Consider the following 17236-nt stretch of genomic DNA (forward strand, 5'->3'; position numbering starts at 1 on the left):
TAAGTTAAACGTTAGAAAATGTGCTTTTACTTAACATGCAACCGTGAATTTTTTTGTGTTTATTTTCTGCAGAAAGATTTCATTTCTGTTGTTCTCCTTTTACTAGGCCGCACAATTCGTTTATTCTACTCTATCCCTTTAAGAAGATAAATGATTTTTATAAAAAAGTGATTTAACGTTATGACCTAACGCTAGGGCTTGTCTTTTTGTGAAATGTGCGGTTTCCTAAAAAAGGTTTTCCTTCTTTCCTCACATCATATGACTTCACTGTATTTTGATTGTTTTCTTTCCACATATACATATGATCAAGAGTATTCATGAAAAGAAAATGTTTGCTGCAGCTTACATTTTGTGACATAACCAGGAAATACCAGAATTTGAATGTTTCATTTTAAAGTGTTGAAGGAATTCTGCTCAGGAACAGAACTATGCTTGGGACCATAGAACATCAGTCTGTAGGGACTGAGTCACCATACTACCTCCTTATCTATGAGCCTGACTGACTAGCTACAGTGCATCACTTGCCCTTCTAACCTTTCCAGAGAGACAAGAGATTTGGCACACCAGAACACAACCCCCTCGACCCTCTCAGGGATCACGGTTACAGGACGCACCCTTTCGCTCTCTGCCCCGTACTGTCCACAATAACATAAGAAAGAGACACGAAGGAAGCTTACAATGTTTTTTTAAACTATTGTGTTCTAAAATGCAATAAATGCGCCACAATTCGAAAACAAATACATATCAATAATATCATCAGCATGGTCAATAAAGCATATAACATGAAAAGTCCTGTCATGTTATCTGACAGGTCTGCTAACCCCTCCCATACTACTGAAGCAAATTGGTTCTGTAGTAAAGATCTCTGGGTTCAGTGGCGGACCCCGTACCTTAGCATACATAGGTGGATGGTCTACATCTCAGCTGACACAGCACTCGTGTCTCGGGAACTTTGCTCTGTGCGTGTTTTTCCAGAACCCACGTCCTCAGTTATATGACAAGATATGTGTATTCAAAAACAGCAGCTGCATTCCTTTAATATGTCTAGGTGCTAGTGTTCAATCAGAGACAATAACAAGGGGCAGTGTTGTTTGACCCTGCTTAGGCTGTTCAGAATAAATCCCAGGCATGAATAAAATACAAAAACATGTGCTGGTTCGGTGTGAAAATACAATGTGGTACAAAAATTTGATTATTTAGTAATGTGTGCAAAACCGAAGCGGCGTACAACATGCATGATTGGGCTAATGGGGAAAATTACAATGGGCCAGGTGAGAAACACACAGCAATAGAGAAGCTCATTGTTATGCTATGGGACACCAGCAGCTTACACAGGAGGCTTGCCAAAGGTTTTCATGAGAACCTTCTTTTATGTATCTTCTTGTAATACGTTGTCGCCATCTCTAACGGACTTCATGCTGACTTGAACGTTTACCGTGGTAACCGAGGACAAAGACGAGGGACAATCGAAAGATCTCACCATTGTCTCCAATGACGCATTCATCTATTTTTGCAACCTGTTTAGCTGCTTTATCTAGAGCTTCTCATTCTATGCATCTTTACCCTGCCATGCCCCTTGGCATGTTGCAGTGCTAGTCTGATAAAGCAGTTAAACTGCTGAGCTTTTAACTGACACGTAAATCGGTTATGACACATTTGATAGTAAAATTATAAAAACGTGCACCAATTATGCTAACTATACGTTGAAGAAACTTGAGAAAAATCTTGAAGGCTTAGTTACTGCATCATAAAAGCATGCAGACAAGAGTTCATTAGATGATAAATAGTCGCTTAAATAACGGATTGTACTATATTTACTAGTATTGGTGTATAGTTTCAAACCGTAATAGAAGATGTTAAGTGATGAATTCACCTATTCTAAGATTTTTCTAATTACACTTTCGTAATAATAATGTGTGTGAAGAATTTATGAAAACTAATGTTATCAAGATGACATTATGTGTAATTTAGGAGTCCCATCCTAAACTCCATGTTTTTGCACATGTGACATTGTGCACCAAGTGAGAAAAGAGAAAAGATGCTACCTGTTTATACTAAAACCAAGTGCTCTGAAACTTTTAGGGAATAATCTTCGTGCGTGTAGTAATATGAATCACCAGAAACAATCTTAATAATGTATTTCTTGAAATACTTTCATACTTTGGTACTTTGAAAATGCAGTAATATGCCATAGTTACATAGTCATAGGTACATGTGCCATTTACAATGAAACTAAAATGCTTCATGAGTGCAAATAGGATGTAAGAAATATATGGAGTCCCAGAGGTTATGAATGAAATGTATATTTCCATTATTTTATATTCTATATTCCATGAGCTGAATTTGACATAGGCCTGCATTTTCCTTTCTTTACTTGATTTTGTTATCATAGAGCTTTAGGGGGAATTCTAGCAGACAGATCTCTCTACATCAGATGCTAATGTTATTATTCTACAGAGCTCTAACCGAATTATTGGTTTGTATGATCTTAGACCAAATCTCCAGAAGAAATTCTGTCAAACTATCAGTGATAATACTTTACTTGATTAGTTTAGTTCTGAGAGTTGTATACATACATCTAATTACGAGTTTGAGGACAGTTACCCAATTCTTTGTCCTCATTGGATGCCGGGAGTTGGATCCCTTATGTCCGACCTCTCTTGGCACAAAGCAAGATCCATTGGAGGACCAAATGAATAAGAGCCAATGCAAGTGTTAAGAGATCAAAAAGTTAGTGAACAAAAGAGCCCAGTAATTCTACAAGCCCGACTTGTCATAAGCTACTGCTTATAGTGATTTCTTTTTTTTTCTTTACGTTTTGTGAGCAGATTTTCTGTTTTTATCTGTGATTTTCCTCTTCTCATCTGCATAGACTGTTGCTACTGCAATTGCCACGTCAGGTGGCACAGTAGACTAATGCGTCCACTGCATGAACCTGTGTTTGATCCCCTGGTCACAGGTTCAAATCGCAGCAGATCCACTCAGCTCTTCACCCCTCTGAGGTTTAATAAAATGAGTACCATTGAGTTGGGTAACTGTAAACATCTGTTATTCAGCGCCACGATGCCTACGGGTGAAGGTGCGCTTTACAAATAAACGTTATGTTAATAGTCTGGAGAACTCATCTGACTGAGTCTCCAGTACTGCCCTTCATAGGGAGTTCAATCTTTTCCTTAGTCATCTGACTTTGCTCTAAAATCTACTTGCTCTTTTCCAGAAGGAACTCTTTATGGGTTCTTGTTAGGATAGGAAAGGTCTTTTAGTTTAGAACCTGGACTATATTCTGAATGGAACAAGCTGTTTTGATTTCTCTATGCTTATTCTAACCAATCTTATTTCTTATTGTTCCCGTAATCGATTTGCCACTAATATGAATAAAAAAGACAACACCGACTAATCTATTAAAATGAGAAAAGAAACTTTTAAAACTTCACCAACCCTCTCTTTATTGACTGAACATCAAATGCAATTATCAGTCTCGTTGTGCAAAGCTCTTTTCTAAAACGGTGGCAAAGATTCATCGACCTAGAAAATCGTGGATCTTCCAGGCTCTCTGAGTTAGTTTTAAGGTGACAACATTTATGGAAATGTTTTGTAAGATTTCCACGCTCGCACTTATGACAGTTTTATACCAATCATTATTTGCACGATCTTACTGTAATGTCTGCAGAAAATGTGATAAACATTACCCAAACAGTCCACACACCTATATTATCTTGTATCATCAGCCACCTAGCTGTCTGAAGAAGATTTAGGGAAGAGCTAAAGACGTGCCTCCTCATAATTAGGGCTCCCATTTTCATGGTATTTATTTTTTTAACATTTCCGTCTGTATTTATCCATATTTAATTTTTGGACCATTTTATCTGTATTTATCCATATTTATTTTGTGTAAAAATTAAGTTGTAAAACTACATTTCCATATTTATTTAACTGATCGACACACACTCATACTTTGATACCTATTGTGTTTTCGCTTTTTAAGATTCCAAATATTACATAACAATACATCCAATGGTAAATATTGGCATTATACCACAAATGTATGTTGACATATACCATCATTTAACCCCTTCCCTGCGTCGGACGGCCCCTGGCCGTCTGACGTCACAGTGGGTGTGTGCAGGGGACGGCCGGAGGCCGTCCGTATGCCCAGTCATTAAAGCGCCCACACAGCTCAAAAAGTGGTTAAAGAAATTTCATCCCGTTTCCATGCTGTCCATCTGCTTAGCTGTTGGGCAATAATTCATGAAAGTTTAAAAAGAGGAATGGGAGCGACCCCACACCCCAGAGAAGGGGTACCACAGGTAGATAAAGAACAAATTTCTCCTGGGAAGAATTTCACTACACTGAAATCAGTGATGTTAATTAATCTCAACCATCCAGACTTATTCTCTTATCCGCATACATCCACGACACCTATGGTGTCCTCAGTCACGACAGGGAAAGACCAATCGGGGCCCCACAAGTCAATTATGTAAAACAATACTCATAAACAACTAAAATACAAAAAAGGCAAGTTAATTTTAATAAAATTACATACAATTTACAAAATGATTAAAAACCTCTTTTGGGCAAATACATAATATACATAAATGGTGATGGACATAGATGTGCTAACAATACAAAAGAATAAAAAACGAGAGAACAACAAACAGTGCTCAATTATAAAAACATCCTAGATACGTTACTCCACATGGAATTCATTGTGATATCTCAAGGGTGTCAATAAATCATATTGTCTATTTGACACCAAGGTAGATCCTTGGATGTAACACAGTGTAATGCGTTGACGCGTTTCGATGGCACTTATATGATTGTAAGCCACCTTCTTCAGGACAATATATATAAAAAACGTTCTCTCCCGATCAAAACCACGGGTATATTCTAATCCAAAAACATATAAACAATATATTATTTCTAAAACATTTCAGACCTAATTTAAATTACATTGCTTTGCCTAATTTCCCTCCCCTACATATTCTTATCTCCCCTGCCCGTCCCTGTAGGACCAGGGGATTTAGAGATTTCTTTTTTAAAAAGACATTTATATCACCAGTATGTCCCCCCCATGATAATGGATCAACAGACGTGTTAGGAAATGATAGGACATAAAAAATATTTTCATCCCCCGTGGGACTCCCCCATGGTAATTAATTCACAGACATGCTAAGTCACGATAAGGCATACAGACACGTTTTTACAGACACGTTTTTATTCCCAGTGGGAATAAAACAACAGATATGCTAGGTAATGATAAAGCATGGGCATGTCTAAACCTTGTTTTACAGAATCCCTATACACAAGATTCCAAGATGGGGCATCTCTAGATTTAGTTTTGTGAAAAATAACTGTCCATAGGGTCCCCACTTTCCATTCATCCAGCCATTCCATAAGATGCACCATGCCTGCACCATCTTCCATTCCTGCACCATCTTCCATTCTTATATGTCCCATTACATCTCCTTTTTAGACAAGGTACGAAAGATAAATAGAACACCTTTACCCACCTCTTGATATCTCTGGGGTGGTTCAGAAGATTTTTAGCAAATTATAAGATTTAGCGGGACTCCTTAGGGCTCCAGTTGCTTCTTAATGCTGACCCTAAGGACAAAGGACAATGATCCAATTATATTTTATGTCAGGGCCTCTTCTTATTTGTGGTTGAGACATATTTATTTTATTTTAAAAACCCTCAACCCTAGGACCTACCGGTAATTTCAAAATTTTATGTCCTCCACCGGGAAAATGTTAAAGTTAAGCGGTGCTCCTTAATTCATGAAAGACAGCACAGAGGTTTACTTAACCCTTTTGCTGCGGCGGCTATTCCGCCGCAGTGCTAAGGGGCGGGGGGGGGGAGGGGGGTTCTAGCGGCGCTCCGACGCTGGTGACGGAACCGCTCCGTCACGCCCCTCTGGTGAGCTGTGCTTGTGACGGAACGGTTCCGTCATGGCCCTCCCGCTCAATAGAACGTGCCGCGCAGGCACAGCGAGCGGGCCGTGACGGAACCTTTCCGTCACCAGCACCGTCCACCCGAGGGGCGTGAGGGAGCGGTTCCGTCACCAGCGTGGGAGGGGTTAAAGAAGTGCAATTATCTGTATTTAAAAAAATAAAAATAAATGCAGACAGAAAACACATTGTTTTCTGTCTGTATTTATCTGTGAAAATCATTAAAAACGGAAAACCAGGAGCCTTAATCATAATGCATTAACATTTCCGAAACCACATACCTTTCTTACTACTCACTGACTTTATGCTGGTTTATTACCACATACAGCGCTTCTCTGCCACTTTGCTAGGTTTGCGCTATAGAAATACCATATACATACGGATATGCAAGATGACATAACCCACAAGCGAGCATAGTGGACAAGCCTTGACATAGTAACAGGACCATCGGCCTTTGAGTTTTCTAATTTCATGTACTATTTAAATGGCATACTAAACCCTTTGAAACAGTTGCTGATAACCTATCCATTGCATAAATCTTCCACATCTTCCCCCACCAGTATGTCATATAGTGGTCATTTCTGCTTCTTTCATTCCACCTTTCCACACCTTCCAACCCCCATCCCTTTCTCTTTGTTCTTTCTCTTGAGCTCGCTTTCTTCCCTTTTCTCTAATGCTAATGCAGCTTAGTTTTGAGCCTGAAAATCTGCCCATGTCTGTAATTTCTATGATTATATTAACTCTAAACAAACAGCAGTACAAGACTGTTTTGAGAGCTGGGACTTGAGAACGCAGCAACCAAGTCATCCCTTTAACTTCGGATGTCAGTCTCTGAAATTACAGCATAACAGTGTCATCCCTCTCTTCTTTAATAATGATACCTATGTTTGATTTAACCTGCACTGCCAACTGTGCCAACGACGTTTACTGTTGTGCTTTGCAAATCTAAGCATGTTTAATTTATGTGCCAGCTGGATACCCATTTAAAAAGACAATATTTTCTGCTGGACTTGAAGAAAACTGGAGGAAGGGGAGGAGTTTAGGCAAATAGAGTTGTGTTCTTGGTGTGGAAATGTAACTATGTTTGTGTTTTGTTGGTTACAAAGTGACAGAATATTCTAAAATGTAAGATTGTGTTGTTTGCTATTAGGTGTCCAATTTACTGTCGTTTGGCCTGTATTTTGCAGTGAGATGATCAAGACAGCAGATGGAGGGCAGCTTTCTCTGGATTGGTTTGAAAACGAAGGCAGCACTTCTTATCCTGATTCCTGCTCAAGACCCACGGTCATTTTGTTGCCTGGCCTGACCGGAACCAGCCGGGAATCCTACATACTTCGTATGGTTCATCAGAGCGAGCGCTTAGGCTACAGGTATTTGTTTTGTCAGAACTTTTTTTATTGGTTTTTCCAAAATTCACATCAGTACACTGCATACTATCGCAATCCATACAGCCATAATGCAAGATCTCTATTGGAAGGATCACTTGCTACTCCACCTGGCATTGTCATTTTAACTGACATATTGTCGCTGTATGGCATTGTTAGCATATATAACAATATATCAATGTTTCCCCCAGGCCTTCCCCCTAACCCATAACTGATGAACAAAAGGTACATGAAAATATAATTGGTGTTTAAGAGAGAGACTGGTGTATACAGTATGTATCAAGTATAGGCCTTCCTCCCCTATGCTCTGGCGTGGATTGACTTATCAGAATTGAAAGAGGTGAAGTGCCCATGTTCATGTCGGACATGCACGAAAAAGGAAGACCTCTAGAGAGATAGGTCACCAGCAAGCCCCAAATATACTCAAAAAGTTCTACGTTGTCGGAGAGAATATCTGCATGTGCTCCGTTGTGTAAACCGGACACAGTCGGGCATGCCACTGTATCAGTGAAGGTACCTCCTTTCGCTTCCAAGCTGAAGCATCCGCCATTTTTGTAGTGCCTAGACATAACCAAATTATTGACCGATCTGATAAGGTCTGATGTTTGAGGGAGTCCTTGCGCCATTCTAAGAGCGCAAAGCTCCGATCATCCGGTATTGGTTTGCCAAAAATGTCTTTGATCTGGGCTAGAATTTCTGACCAGAATGGGCGGATTATTGGACAGTCCCACCAGATGTGCCTGAAAACACCCTGCATGCCACAGCTCCTCCCACATAAATCTGAGCTAGTAGGAAATATTTTTTGCAATTTGGTAGGGTAGAGGTACCAATCATAGTGAGCCTCTTGTATCCCCTTCGAGTGATTGAACCTGGGTATGTCACTCCAAAGTGTGCCCCACTGCACATCTGAGATTGTGTTACCCAGTGTTCTCTCCCAGAAGGCCATGTGTCTCAGGTAATGAGGGTTGAAAGCAATAAGGAATAAAGAAAGGAGATGCAGCCCCTTGAGCCACTCTGGTTTTTTTCAAATCGTTCATTGGTGGTGGGGGGGAGGTCCCTGGTGGCAGCCTCTCTAATGTTAGGGCCAAGGACCCAGTGTCTCAGTTGGGTGTAGTGATAGTATTCTTACGCTGGTAGATTAAAGACCCTTTGGCAGTGCTCGAAAGTAAGGATATCCCAAATACTGAAGAGGTCCGCGATGGTGAGACTTCCTCCTTCCATCCATGCTTCAAAGGGTTTCGGTTGTAAGGCTTGGGGAAATGTGGGGTTAAAATGAATCAGTGTAAATGGGGAGGGAAAGGTGGCCCATGCAGGTGTCCGTTTTCCCCTCGTCCCAAACTGTAAGTGTAGTCTTCATGGGAGTATTAAGGCAAGCCTTCAGTGGGCGTTCCCCTTTGGGTTTCCATAGGAGATCCCAGATGTATCTACTTGCCACTGTCCTGTCCATGTGGAGCAAGTGTTTGTCAGGCTCCTATGCTGACCATTAAGAGATCATTCATTTATTGAAAAACCTTCAAATAAAGATGGAAATCTGGCAGTGCTAGACCCCCATAGCTCTTCGCGAGTCGTAGATGTTTGTATGGGAGACAGGCCATTCAATCATGGCAGATGAAACTTGTGATCATGGAGCATAAGGTGGGTAAGAAACCTTGGTCTAGCTTGATCAGCAGGCACTGGAAGAGATACAAAACCTTGGGTAAAACATTTATTTTGATGGCAGGTATACTGCCCAGCCACAAGATATTCATAGGCGCCCATCTTCGGAATTCTGCCTTTAATTGTTGTAGGAGCTGTGGATAATTGACTTTAAAAAGGTTCGAAATTTTGGGGTTGATCTTGATGCTGAGGTATGTGATATCTTTTTTAGCCCATTGAAAGGGAGTAGACGCCACCACAGATTCCATGTTGAGCTGAGGCAGATTAACATTGAGCCTGAAGTGTTTGGTTAGTTAAATTCAAAAGCCCGACACTTGTTCGAAGTTTTGTAGTTCCACCTGCAATGCCTCTAGGGTAGATCTTGGGGAGGTTAGAGTCATCAGCACATCATCAGCGAAGAGTGAAATCTTGTGTTCTTCCCTGCCAAAAGAAATGCCTCAAATGGAGGTTGTCATACATAGTTTAGCTGCAAGGGCCTCAATACTAAGGTGAATACTAATGGTGAAAGGAGACCCCCCTGTTTAATTCCCCTCCCTAAGTGAAAAATATCAGAGCTCACTCCATTTACTAGGACTCTGGCAGTAGGCAATGCTTAATTGGCTTTGATCATGGCTATGAATTGATTGAAAAAGCCAAATCACTTCAAAGTGTGGAATAAAAAGGGCCAATCCACTCGATCAAAAGCTTTCTCAGTGTCCAACGCCAGGATTGCTGCTGACATTGATTTTTTCTCTTGCTTTTTTGAGCAGGTGGATCACCCTTTGTGGGTCATCATGGGTTTGTCTGCCTTTGGTAGATCCTCGAGTCTAGAGGCTATGATCTTCGCATATAACTTAGAGTTGAGGTAAAGTAAAGCTATAGGACAGTATGAGCCACTGTATTGTGGGTCTTTCCCTGGTTTGATGATGACCGAGATTAGTTCCTCACTCATGGATGGGGTGACCAGGGCCGGACTGGGAACCAAAACTGGCCCTGGCATAGAGCTCGGCTGGCCCCCCTGGGGGCGGCCGAGCTGTTTGCCAGGGCCGATTTCAGCCGATTGTGTTACAGGTGCTGATTTTGCAATAATGCTGCAAAAACGGCCCTGTAACAAAAACGGCACCCACCCTAGCGGCCCACCGGGGAAATGCACGGTGCCCGCCATGGCTAGTCCGACCCTGGGGGTAACCACCTTCGAAGCTGCCACAGAATAAAAAAGGGTCACCAGTTATGATATGAGTTCCGAGCCAAATGTCTTATAAAAAAGTGTACAGTAAGCCCCTCTGGGACTGGGAATTTATGATGTCGAAAACTTGCTATTGCTCTACGGACCGCATCTTCGTTTATGGGCTCTCTCAGCAGCTCATTCTGAGCCGCTGGCACCTTTGGGAGTTTCACCCTATTTGCTCTGTCTCATCATATCCTTCAGCAGTATAAAGGCTCTTATAAAAATGCCCAAATCGTTGGGCCTTCTCTTAGTCTGACACTGCAATTTCTCCTGAGTCCTGTTTAATGTCAACTATGTATTCCATCTCCCTCTTAATCTGCAATTCACTATCTAAATGAGAAGTCACTTTATTCGCTTTTTCATATGTCTTGCGTTTGAGTCGCAAAAGAGTGAGTCCAGCTCTATTATTATAAATTGCCTTGAGTTTGCCTCTAAGTGCAGTGGGTTTTCTCTGGAGGGGTAGGGTCTGGTTTTCTTTATGCGGCTGTTCTGCAGTTTGGAGTTCAGTCGCCAAAGTTAGCCTTTTTTGTGTTCTTTGCTTGTTTGGTGTCAATGTCGGTGCAATGCATTTACAGCGGAGCACAGCTTTAAAATAATCCTAGTTGTTAGCCGGGTTGATGTTGCAGGGATCATTCAAGAGGAAGTTACTAAGAAGTTTTTTATTTGTTTGTGTTTTGTTTACATTACTTTAATAATGTTGAATCAAGATTCTACACCTTCTAAAGATAAACCATGTCAGAAATTCAGTGCCGTTATAGAAAAGTTTCTTGAATATATGTATGAATCAGAGTAAAATGGGGTTGGGACATGAAGTGGCCACAGCTGCATTACAATTTCAAAGGATTATGGTTATCACATCCTGTGAGGCCTGGTGGATTGATGAACTTTCCATGTCATTGACCAGGGGTTCTCTGATGTGCAGAAGGTTTCTGAAAGGAGAAAAGCCAATCTGTGAAGCCAGCATAACCTGGTTGTTGCTAGTAGATAGTACTCTTCATCCTTTTCTATAGAGATATTCACCAATTCGTCTATTTAAATATTTCAATCACTTACATGGGTAGGGAGAAAATGTGCAAAAAAAACAACGTTATCTGTGCTATTTCTTTGTGATTGCAGGGAGGAGGGGAGGAGGAATAGGGAGTTCAGTCTTCATGTATTTGTATGTGTGGTTTTATACAGCACAACCCAGGCTCCTAATTGAATGTCTCTTCCATGAGTAGGGGAGTGATAGAGCTGAGGCAGGGCTCATCTAACTGAATTGTGGGTGGTAAAGCCAAGTACAATTGAGTGTTTTTTTTGAGAATCAATTCCTCATATGTTATACATAAGCGGGTTGTGGGCCCTATGGAAGTGGGGGAAGGGGCATGAAGTGTCACAGGGAGCAATCCCAACAAATTGAAAATGCTGCAGGATGGCCTAGTACATTCAAGTGTTGGTACTGAGAGCTCTGTTGTGTGTGACTCCCACTAAGAGGCAATAGCTTGAACACCAGTTGAGAATACCAGTCATTCACTTCCTTGAAGTCACAAAAGTAAGCCACCAAGCTTTGATTTTTCACTTCGCTGACGTCAAAGCAGCAAAACACTGAGCTGGTGCTCTGGTGCGTGTGTACCTGCTACCTCCCTTCGTTCTCGAAGATTCGATAAAGACAGAAATGTGGCTGGCACTCTTGCGCCTTCAACCACTGTCTTCCATATCAAACACAAGCCTGCACACAACAACGGCTGACAAGGGAAAGCAGACAACACTAACATGTGACTCTCACAAAACAGCTGTCTGCATGGCGCCTGCAGTCCATCTCGCATTCAGAGAGGAGAGCACACCTTTGGTTAGGAATGGGAAGAACATGTGGAGAGGGCAGTGAAGTAGAGTAACAACATGTAAGGTACTTTTTTGTATTGGAAGAAGTGTGAGGAGAGGGTATTACTAGGCGAGGATGAGGAGCATCACATAAAGCCAGGTATATTTTTTGGGATGGAGCAGGCGAGGGTAATGTTCTCATGAGAGTTGCGACGGGGTGAGTGGAAGGCACCAGTTCCTTTTAAAGGATGACTGGAAGTTGTAAGGCCATGTTGTGCATGTCTCCTTTGTGACTTCTCTAACCCTGCACTGCTGGTTTGAGAAGAAGAGGATTTAGGTCGACCAATCACAACATATACATTGTAGAAGGATAGTAAACAGTAATGTTTAGCTCAAGGTATCAAGTGACATCACAGACAGCTCATTCTGGACCTCTTCTTGAGCATGTGATATCACTTAGAACCTGTTGCTGGAAAACAACCCTGTTAGTGACAGCTACCATCGCTAATTCAGTTTTTTCTGGATATCTATGACATATTGGGTCAAGGAAGGAAAAGTGCAGAGAGGTGGCATTACCTTGCACTGTAATCACTCAAAGTAATTGATTCTATGCGTCAAGTGTATATATTAATAAATAAATAACTGAGCATGCCTGACAGAGAGTAACTAATCTTGTTAGTGTACACTTAGTGGTCGGATGCAGCTCATGGAGGAGGCAGATTCCTTTACTTTGATTGGCTGTCAACTCCCATTAATTATTATTGGGTTTCGTCTGATAGAATCTGGTGAGTACTTAGGGACGGGGCTAATGAGAAATCAAGCATTGTCAGCACTGTTTGTTTTCAGTTATCCAGAAAGTCTATAGCAGGGATTGGACTTTATTGCCCTGGAGGGGGCTTCCATGTCAATAATGTCTAATTGCCTTATATTATCCCCAGGACACCCTGTGGTAATTGCGCGCTTAATAAAATGACCAAATAAATAAATAAATATAATAGCCAGTGATGTCATCCTGTCTGATGTTGTCATTATTACAACACAACAAAAATAAGCAGCTCGGGATGATTGGCATTGAGCACAAGTTGCTCTTTTTTTGCTCTTTATTTGCTATGTTATTGAGTTTTATATAGCGCATTGAAACCTGAAGGTGTCTTGGAGCTGCCATGAGAAAGGGCTAGTAACTAAGAGAACTGAGGCCCAATTATTGATTGAAAAAACATGTTTTTATGTTTTCCTAAAATGCAGACGGTTATGAGTGTTTATCATGTCAAAGGGGAGAAAATTCCACAATTTTGCAGTACAAACCACAAAGCCTTTTTCACCCCAGTGGGCCAGTCTGAATTTGGGAACCTCAATGTCTTTCATGACTAAAGAGCTTAAAGGTGTGAGAGGGGTGTACCATCGAAATCCTTGAATACGTGATGCAGGTCCAGTGCTGTGTAATGCCTTAAAGGCGATACATAGGTCTTTAAACTCAATCCTCTTTGTCATAGGCAGCCAATGAATTTGGCTCAATGCCGTGGATGTCGAGTGAAATTTGAGAAGACCAAAGATGAGGTTTGCTGCAGCATTTTGTAAAGTTTGAAGTTTGACTAACATTTTTTGTTGTGATACCGATGTACAGACCATTGCAATAGTAGAGTTTGGACGGAATTAATGCCAACATAACTGAATTTTACAAATTTGTGGGAATGTAGGGGAGAATTGTCCTCAAGCTCTTCAAAGGGTAAAAAACAGAGGAGGCAATATGGTTAATTTGATTTTCAAAGGAAAGTCTTTTGTCAAAAATGACACCCATATTACTAACCTTTTCTACTGGTGACGGGACTGGGCCCATATCTGGGGGCCCCCAATTTCGGAGACCAGAAATTGATATTATTGCCGAAAAGTAAAATCTCAGTTTACCTGAGTTTAGTCTAAGGCAGTTCTCAGCCATCCAAGATCTAATGTTCTCCATTCAGAGTTCAAATCGGGGGGCAGTGTGGGCAGGGTTTCCTGTGACAAACACCACAGTTTGTGTGTCATCCACGTAGGATACAAACGAAAATCCAAAAGTTTTAATAAGGTTGACTGAGGGACTGATGTACAAATTGAACAGAGTAGAGCTTAATGAGGCCCCCTGAGGGACGCCACAGAGAAGGTTTCACTTTATGGAGGCAAAGTTGTCAAGAGTAACCTCTCTGATACCTAGCGCATACAAACGGTTCATCAAGATGTGATGATTAATGGTATCAAATACCGCTAATAGATCTTAAGGTATCAAGGCAGCATTGTCTCCCTTGTCAATGATAGTTCTTATGCTCTCAGCAGCCACTATAAGAGCAGTTTTCGTGCTGTGCTGTCTCCGAAAGCCAAACTGAAAAGGATTTAGCAAGCTGTATTAAAGAAAACGTTGGAGACCCCTGCTATAGACGGGATAACTGAAAAAGTGCTGACCCCCATTGATTATCTCTTTAGCCCTCTCAATATTAACAGGATGCTATTAGACCAACTTCAGCAAGCCACATGGAAAATTACTAGCAGTGATCACCTCAGTTCATCAAGCATGGTTGCCAGCAGCAATGTAAAATAAAGCTTTGTCAATGTGCAGTATTTCTACATGGGTATTACTTAACGGCCATAGCTGAAATACTCTTGGCACCAAGGTAATGTTAGTAATATGTTCCCGCCAATATCACACGGTTTATCACTGAAATATAATTTTCAAACATATCTTGGAAATTCAAACATCAGCTCTTAGTTCTGAAAATGCATGTTTTCGTCTGAAATACACAGTCTTTAATTTTGGTATACATATAATAATTCAATCAAGTAAACAATTCTAATTCAGCAGGTCGGCTGCATAGGTTGCTGGAGAGCTACCAGTAGCTCATGAGCTAATCGTTGGAGAAGCCTGGTCAACTTAGATCTCTTTTTGAAGGAACATCATCAAACACAGCTCTCCAATGGTTGGGAAATTGTTCATTTAGTTACACTTAACACCAGTGTATTGAACACCCCCAAATTAATGTTAGGGGGTTTCTGGTATCTTTCCAACAAGGTGACAGAATTGGTATGCCTGCATAAAGCCCACCTTGTAAGACCAGACTGCGTGATCCTGATTTTTTAACACTTTTCAAAGGAATATTTTGTCTCACTCAAAGTAAAGACAAGTTAGTTAGTGATACACCTGAATAAGAATTTCCTCTTTGTAACTGAAGGTTATCTGTGGATAAACAGAGTCACTCCAAATGTATGTGGCTTAGACTGGGGTACTACAATCAGGGTTGTATCAAAGTATGCACTAATGACATGGCAAACTAATTTCCTTACAAAACAGAATGTTCTCTTACATCTGTTCATTATTTTTCCATGTTTATGCATTATTTTTTAATAAGTGCTCCCTTGGCCAAAGGCTTCCTGGCTCTAAAAAGGAATAGCCCGGAAATGCATCCCACATGCATATACCTACAAGTTGAAAGAGACTAAATTAGGCCAAGAACAGCCAATGAACAACCCTTTGAAAAGTTAGATGTCTGTCAAAGTTAGAGGAGCAGGGAGTTCCACGTTTTAGTAGCCAAGACCTCAAATGCTTGTCTCAGTTCTTACTTTGCTGAAGGAACACAACTGAAGAAGACCCTGACCTGAACAACAGGGGTTCTGAGCAGGGCAGTATTGTTGGTAACATAGGAAGTCAGGCCTATGTCATGACAAGCCAGATGTACTGTGCAGATGTTCTTTAAAGAAAAACTATTCTCCACCAGCAAGCAATCAAGTTGAGTGAGTACTGGGGTCTTGCTTTTCTCTCTCATTACTTCTAATGTTTTTGCGAACGTTTTTTTACCCTGTTCATTTAGGGGATAGAAAGTAGCTAAAGGGGCCCATTTGACACTTGCTCTCAAGGTCAATCTAGTGGAGTATGCACTACTCCTATCTGAGCGTGTAAAGGGCTACTGCAAAAACAGATAAATGGAATGGCACCAAATTTTGCAGGAAACTAGATCTTGGTCCAAGAGTGTACTTTTTGTGATTTGGTGTAAATCCGTTCAGTAGTTTTTGAGTAACTAAGATTAAAAAATATGTATATATCTAGATGACTGAGTTCACAAGAGTCTTGCAAGAGTCCCGCAGTCGCATGAATTCATAAATGGAGCCAGCTGAGTGGTTGAGGGGGCACATTTTTTCCCATCATCTCTCAGGCTCTTGTGAGAGCGAGAGGGTTCTGCGAGTCCTGCGAGAGCTTGCACTCTGATTTGCTGGCCGCAACATGAAGAGAAATGTTGTAACCGCTATTTCAGGAAACAGGGACTAGGTCCCTATGCCCTGAACATAAAAAATAAAAAATGTATGGAAGGGGTACCCTGACCCCCTTGACCATGTGGGAGGATCCAGAGAGGGACCCCCCTATGCCCAATTGTAGAAATAATATATATTATTTTCACAATTTCGCAGGTGGACCGTGGGAACCAGAGAGAAGCCTTGGGACTCCCAAGGGAGTCCCATGAGTGCTTCTCTCCCGGGACATCTACAGGAGTAAAGCTATATATTAAAAAAAGGTGTCTGTGATGGGGTGAGTCGGCCAGGCCCTGCAGCCAACCATGCACAGCGGATGGTTAGTTGACTGCCTGCAGGAACTGGCCTTGCAGCCTGCCGTGCAGGGCAGAGGCATTGCTTTCCTGCGTAGGTTGGCTGCAGGGCCTGGCTACACACCTTGCAGAGCCTTCGGCGAGGGGTCAGTTTTGCATGCCTGGCCGCAGGTCAGGCATGCGCTGCGTGTGGTTGACTTTATATATTGAAATAAAATATTATTTAAAAAAACAACTAGAAATTTGTTGGAAAAAAAAAAGATTCAAGTAACGTTATAGTTAGGAATTATAATGATATCTTACTTTACAATAAAAAAAACTCAGAAATTCACAGAAAAAAACAATGGTTTAAGGGACGTTCTAGTTAGGTGGGAATGTCAGTTAAAACACACTGTTTAAATCAATGAAATTCAGTCAACTGCAGTTATCCTAGGGATGCTGCGTAAAGTGAAACGACGTCTGCAGCAGTGGACTTGGGCTTTCAAAACGGGCATCCAATGGTCCCAGCTAACCCTTGAAATGCAAGGGCCACCCTTTGTGTAGACTTCAAGCCACACTTTCAGTCTGGGTTGGGTTGAACGATACACCTTCGTGGCTGTAACTCACTCGCTTGTAAAATCATTAAGCTGTCAACTTGTTTCTGTTCACTTCATCCTTTCCTTGCCTAGTAATGT

General features: G+C 41.3%; 1 protein-coding gene across 2 annotated transcripts in view; it reads left to right on the top strand.

The window, feature by feature from the left end:
• The window catches only part of ABHD3 (abhydrolase domain containing 3, phospholipase), a 379776-nt gene that overhangs the window by 76921 nt on the left and 285619 nt on the right, over positions 1–17236 (top strand). For both annotated transcript variants that reach the window (XM_086965630.1, XM_086965631.1), the window contains exon 3: positions 7137–7319. In XM_086965630.1, the coding sequence (XP_086821756.1) occupies positions 7137–7319 (183 nt within the window). The remainder of the gene's footprint in view (positions 1–7136; positions 7320–17236) is intronic.

The sequence above is a fragment of the Lissotriton vulgaris genome, chromosome 4_1 (genome assembly GCF_964263255.1).
Source record: "Lissotriton vulgaris chromosome 4_1, aLisVul1.2, whole genome shotgun sequence".
Lineage (NCBI taxonomy): Eukaryota > Metazoa > Chordata > Amphibia > Caudata > Salamandridae > Lissotriton > Lissotriton vulgaris.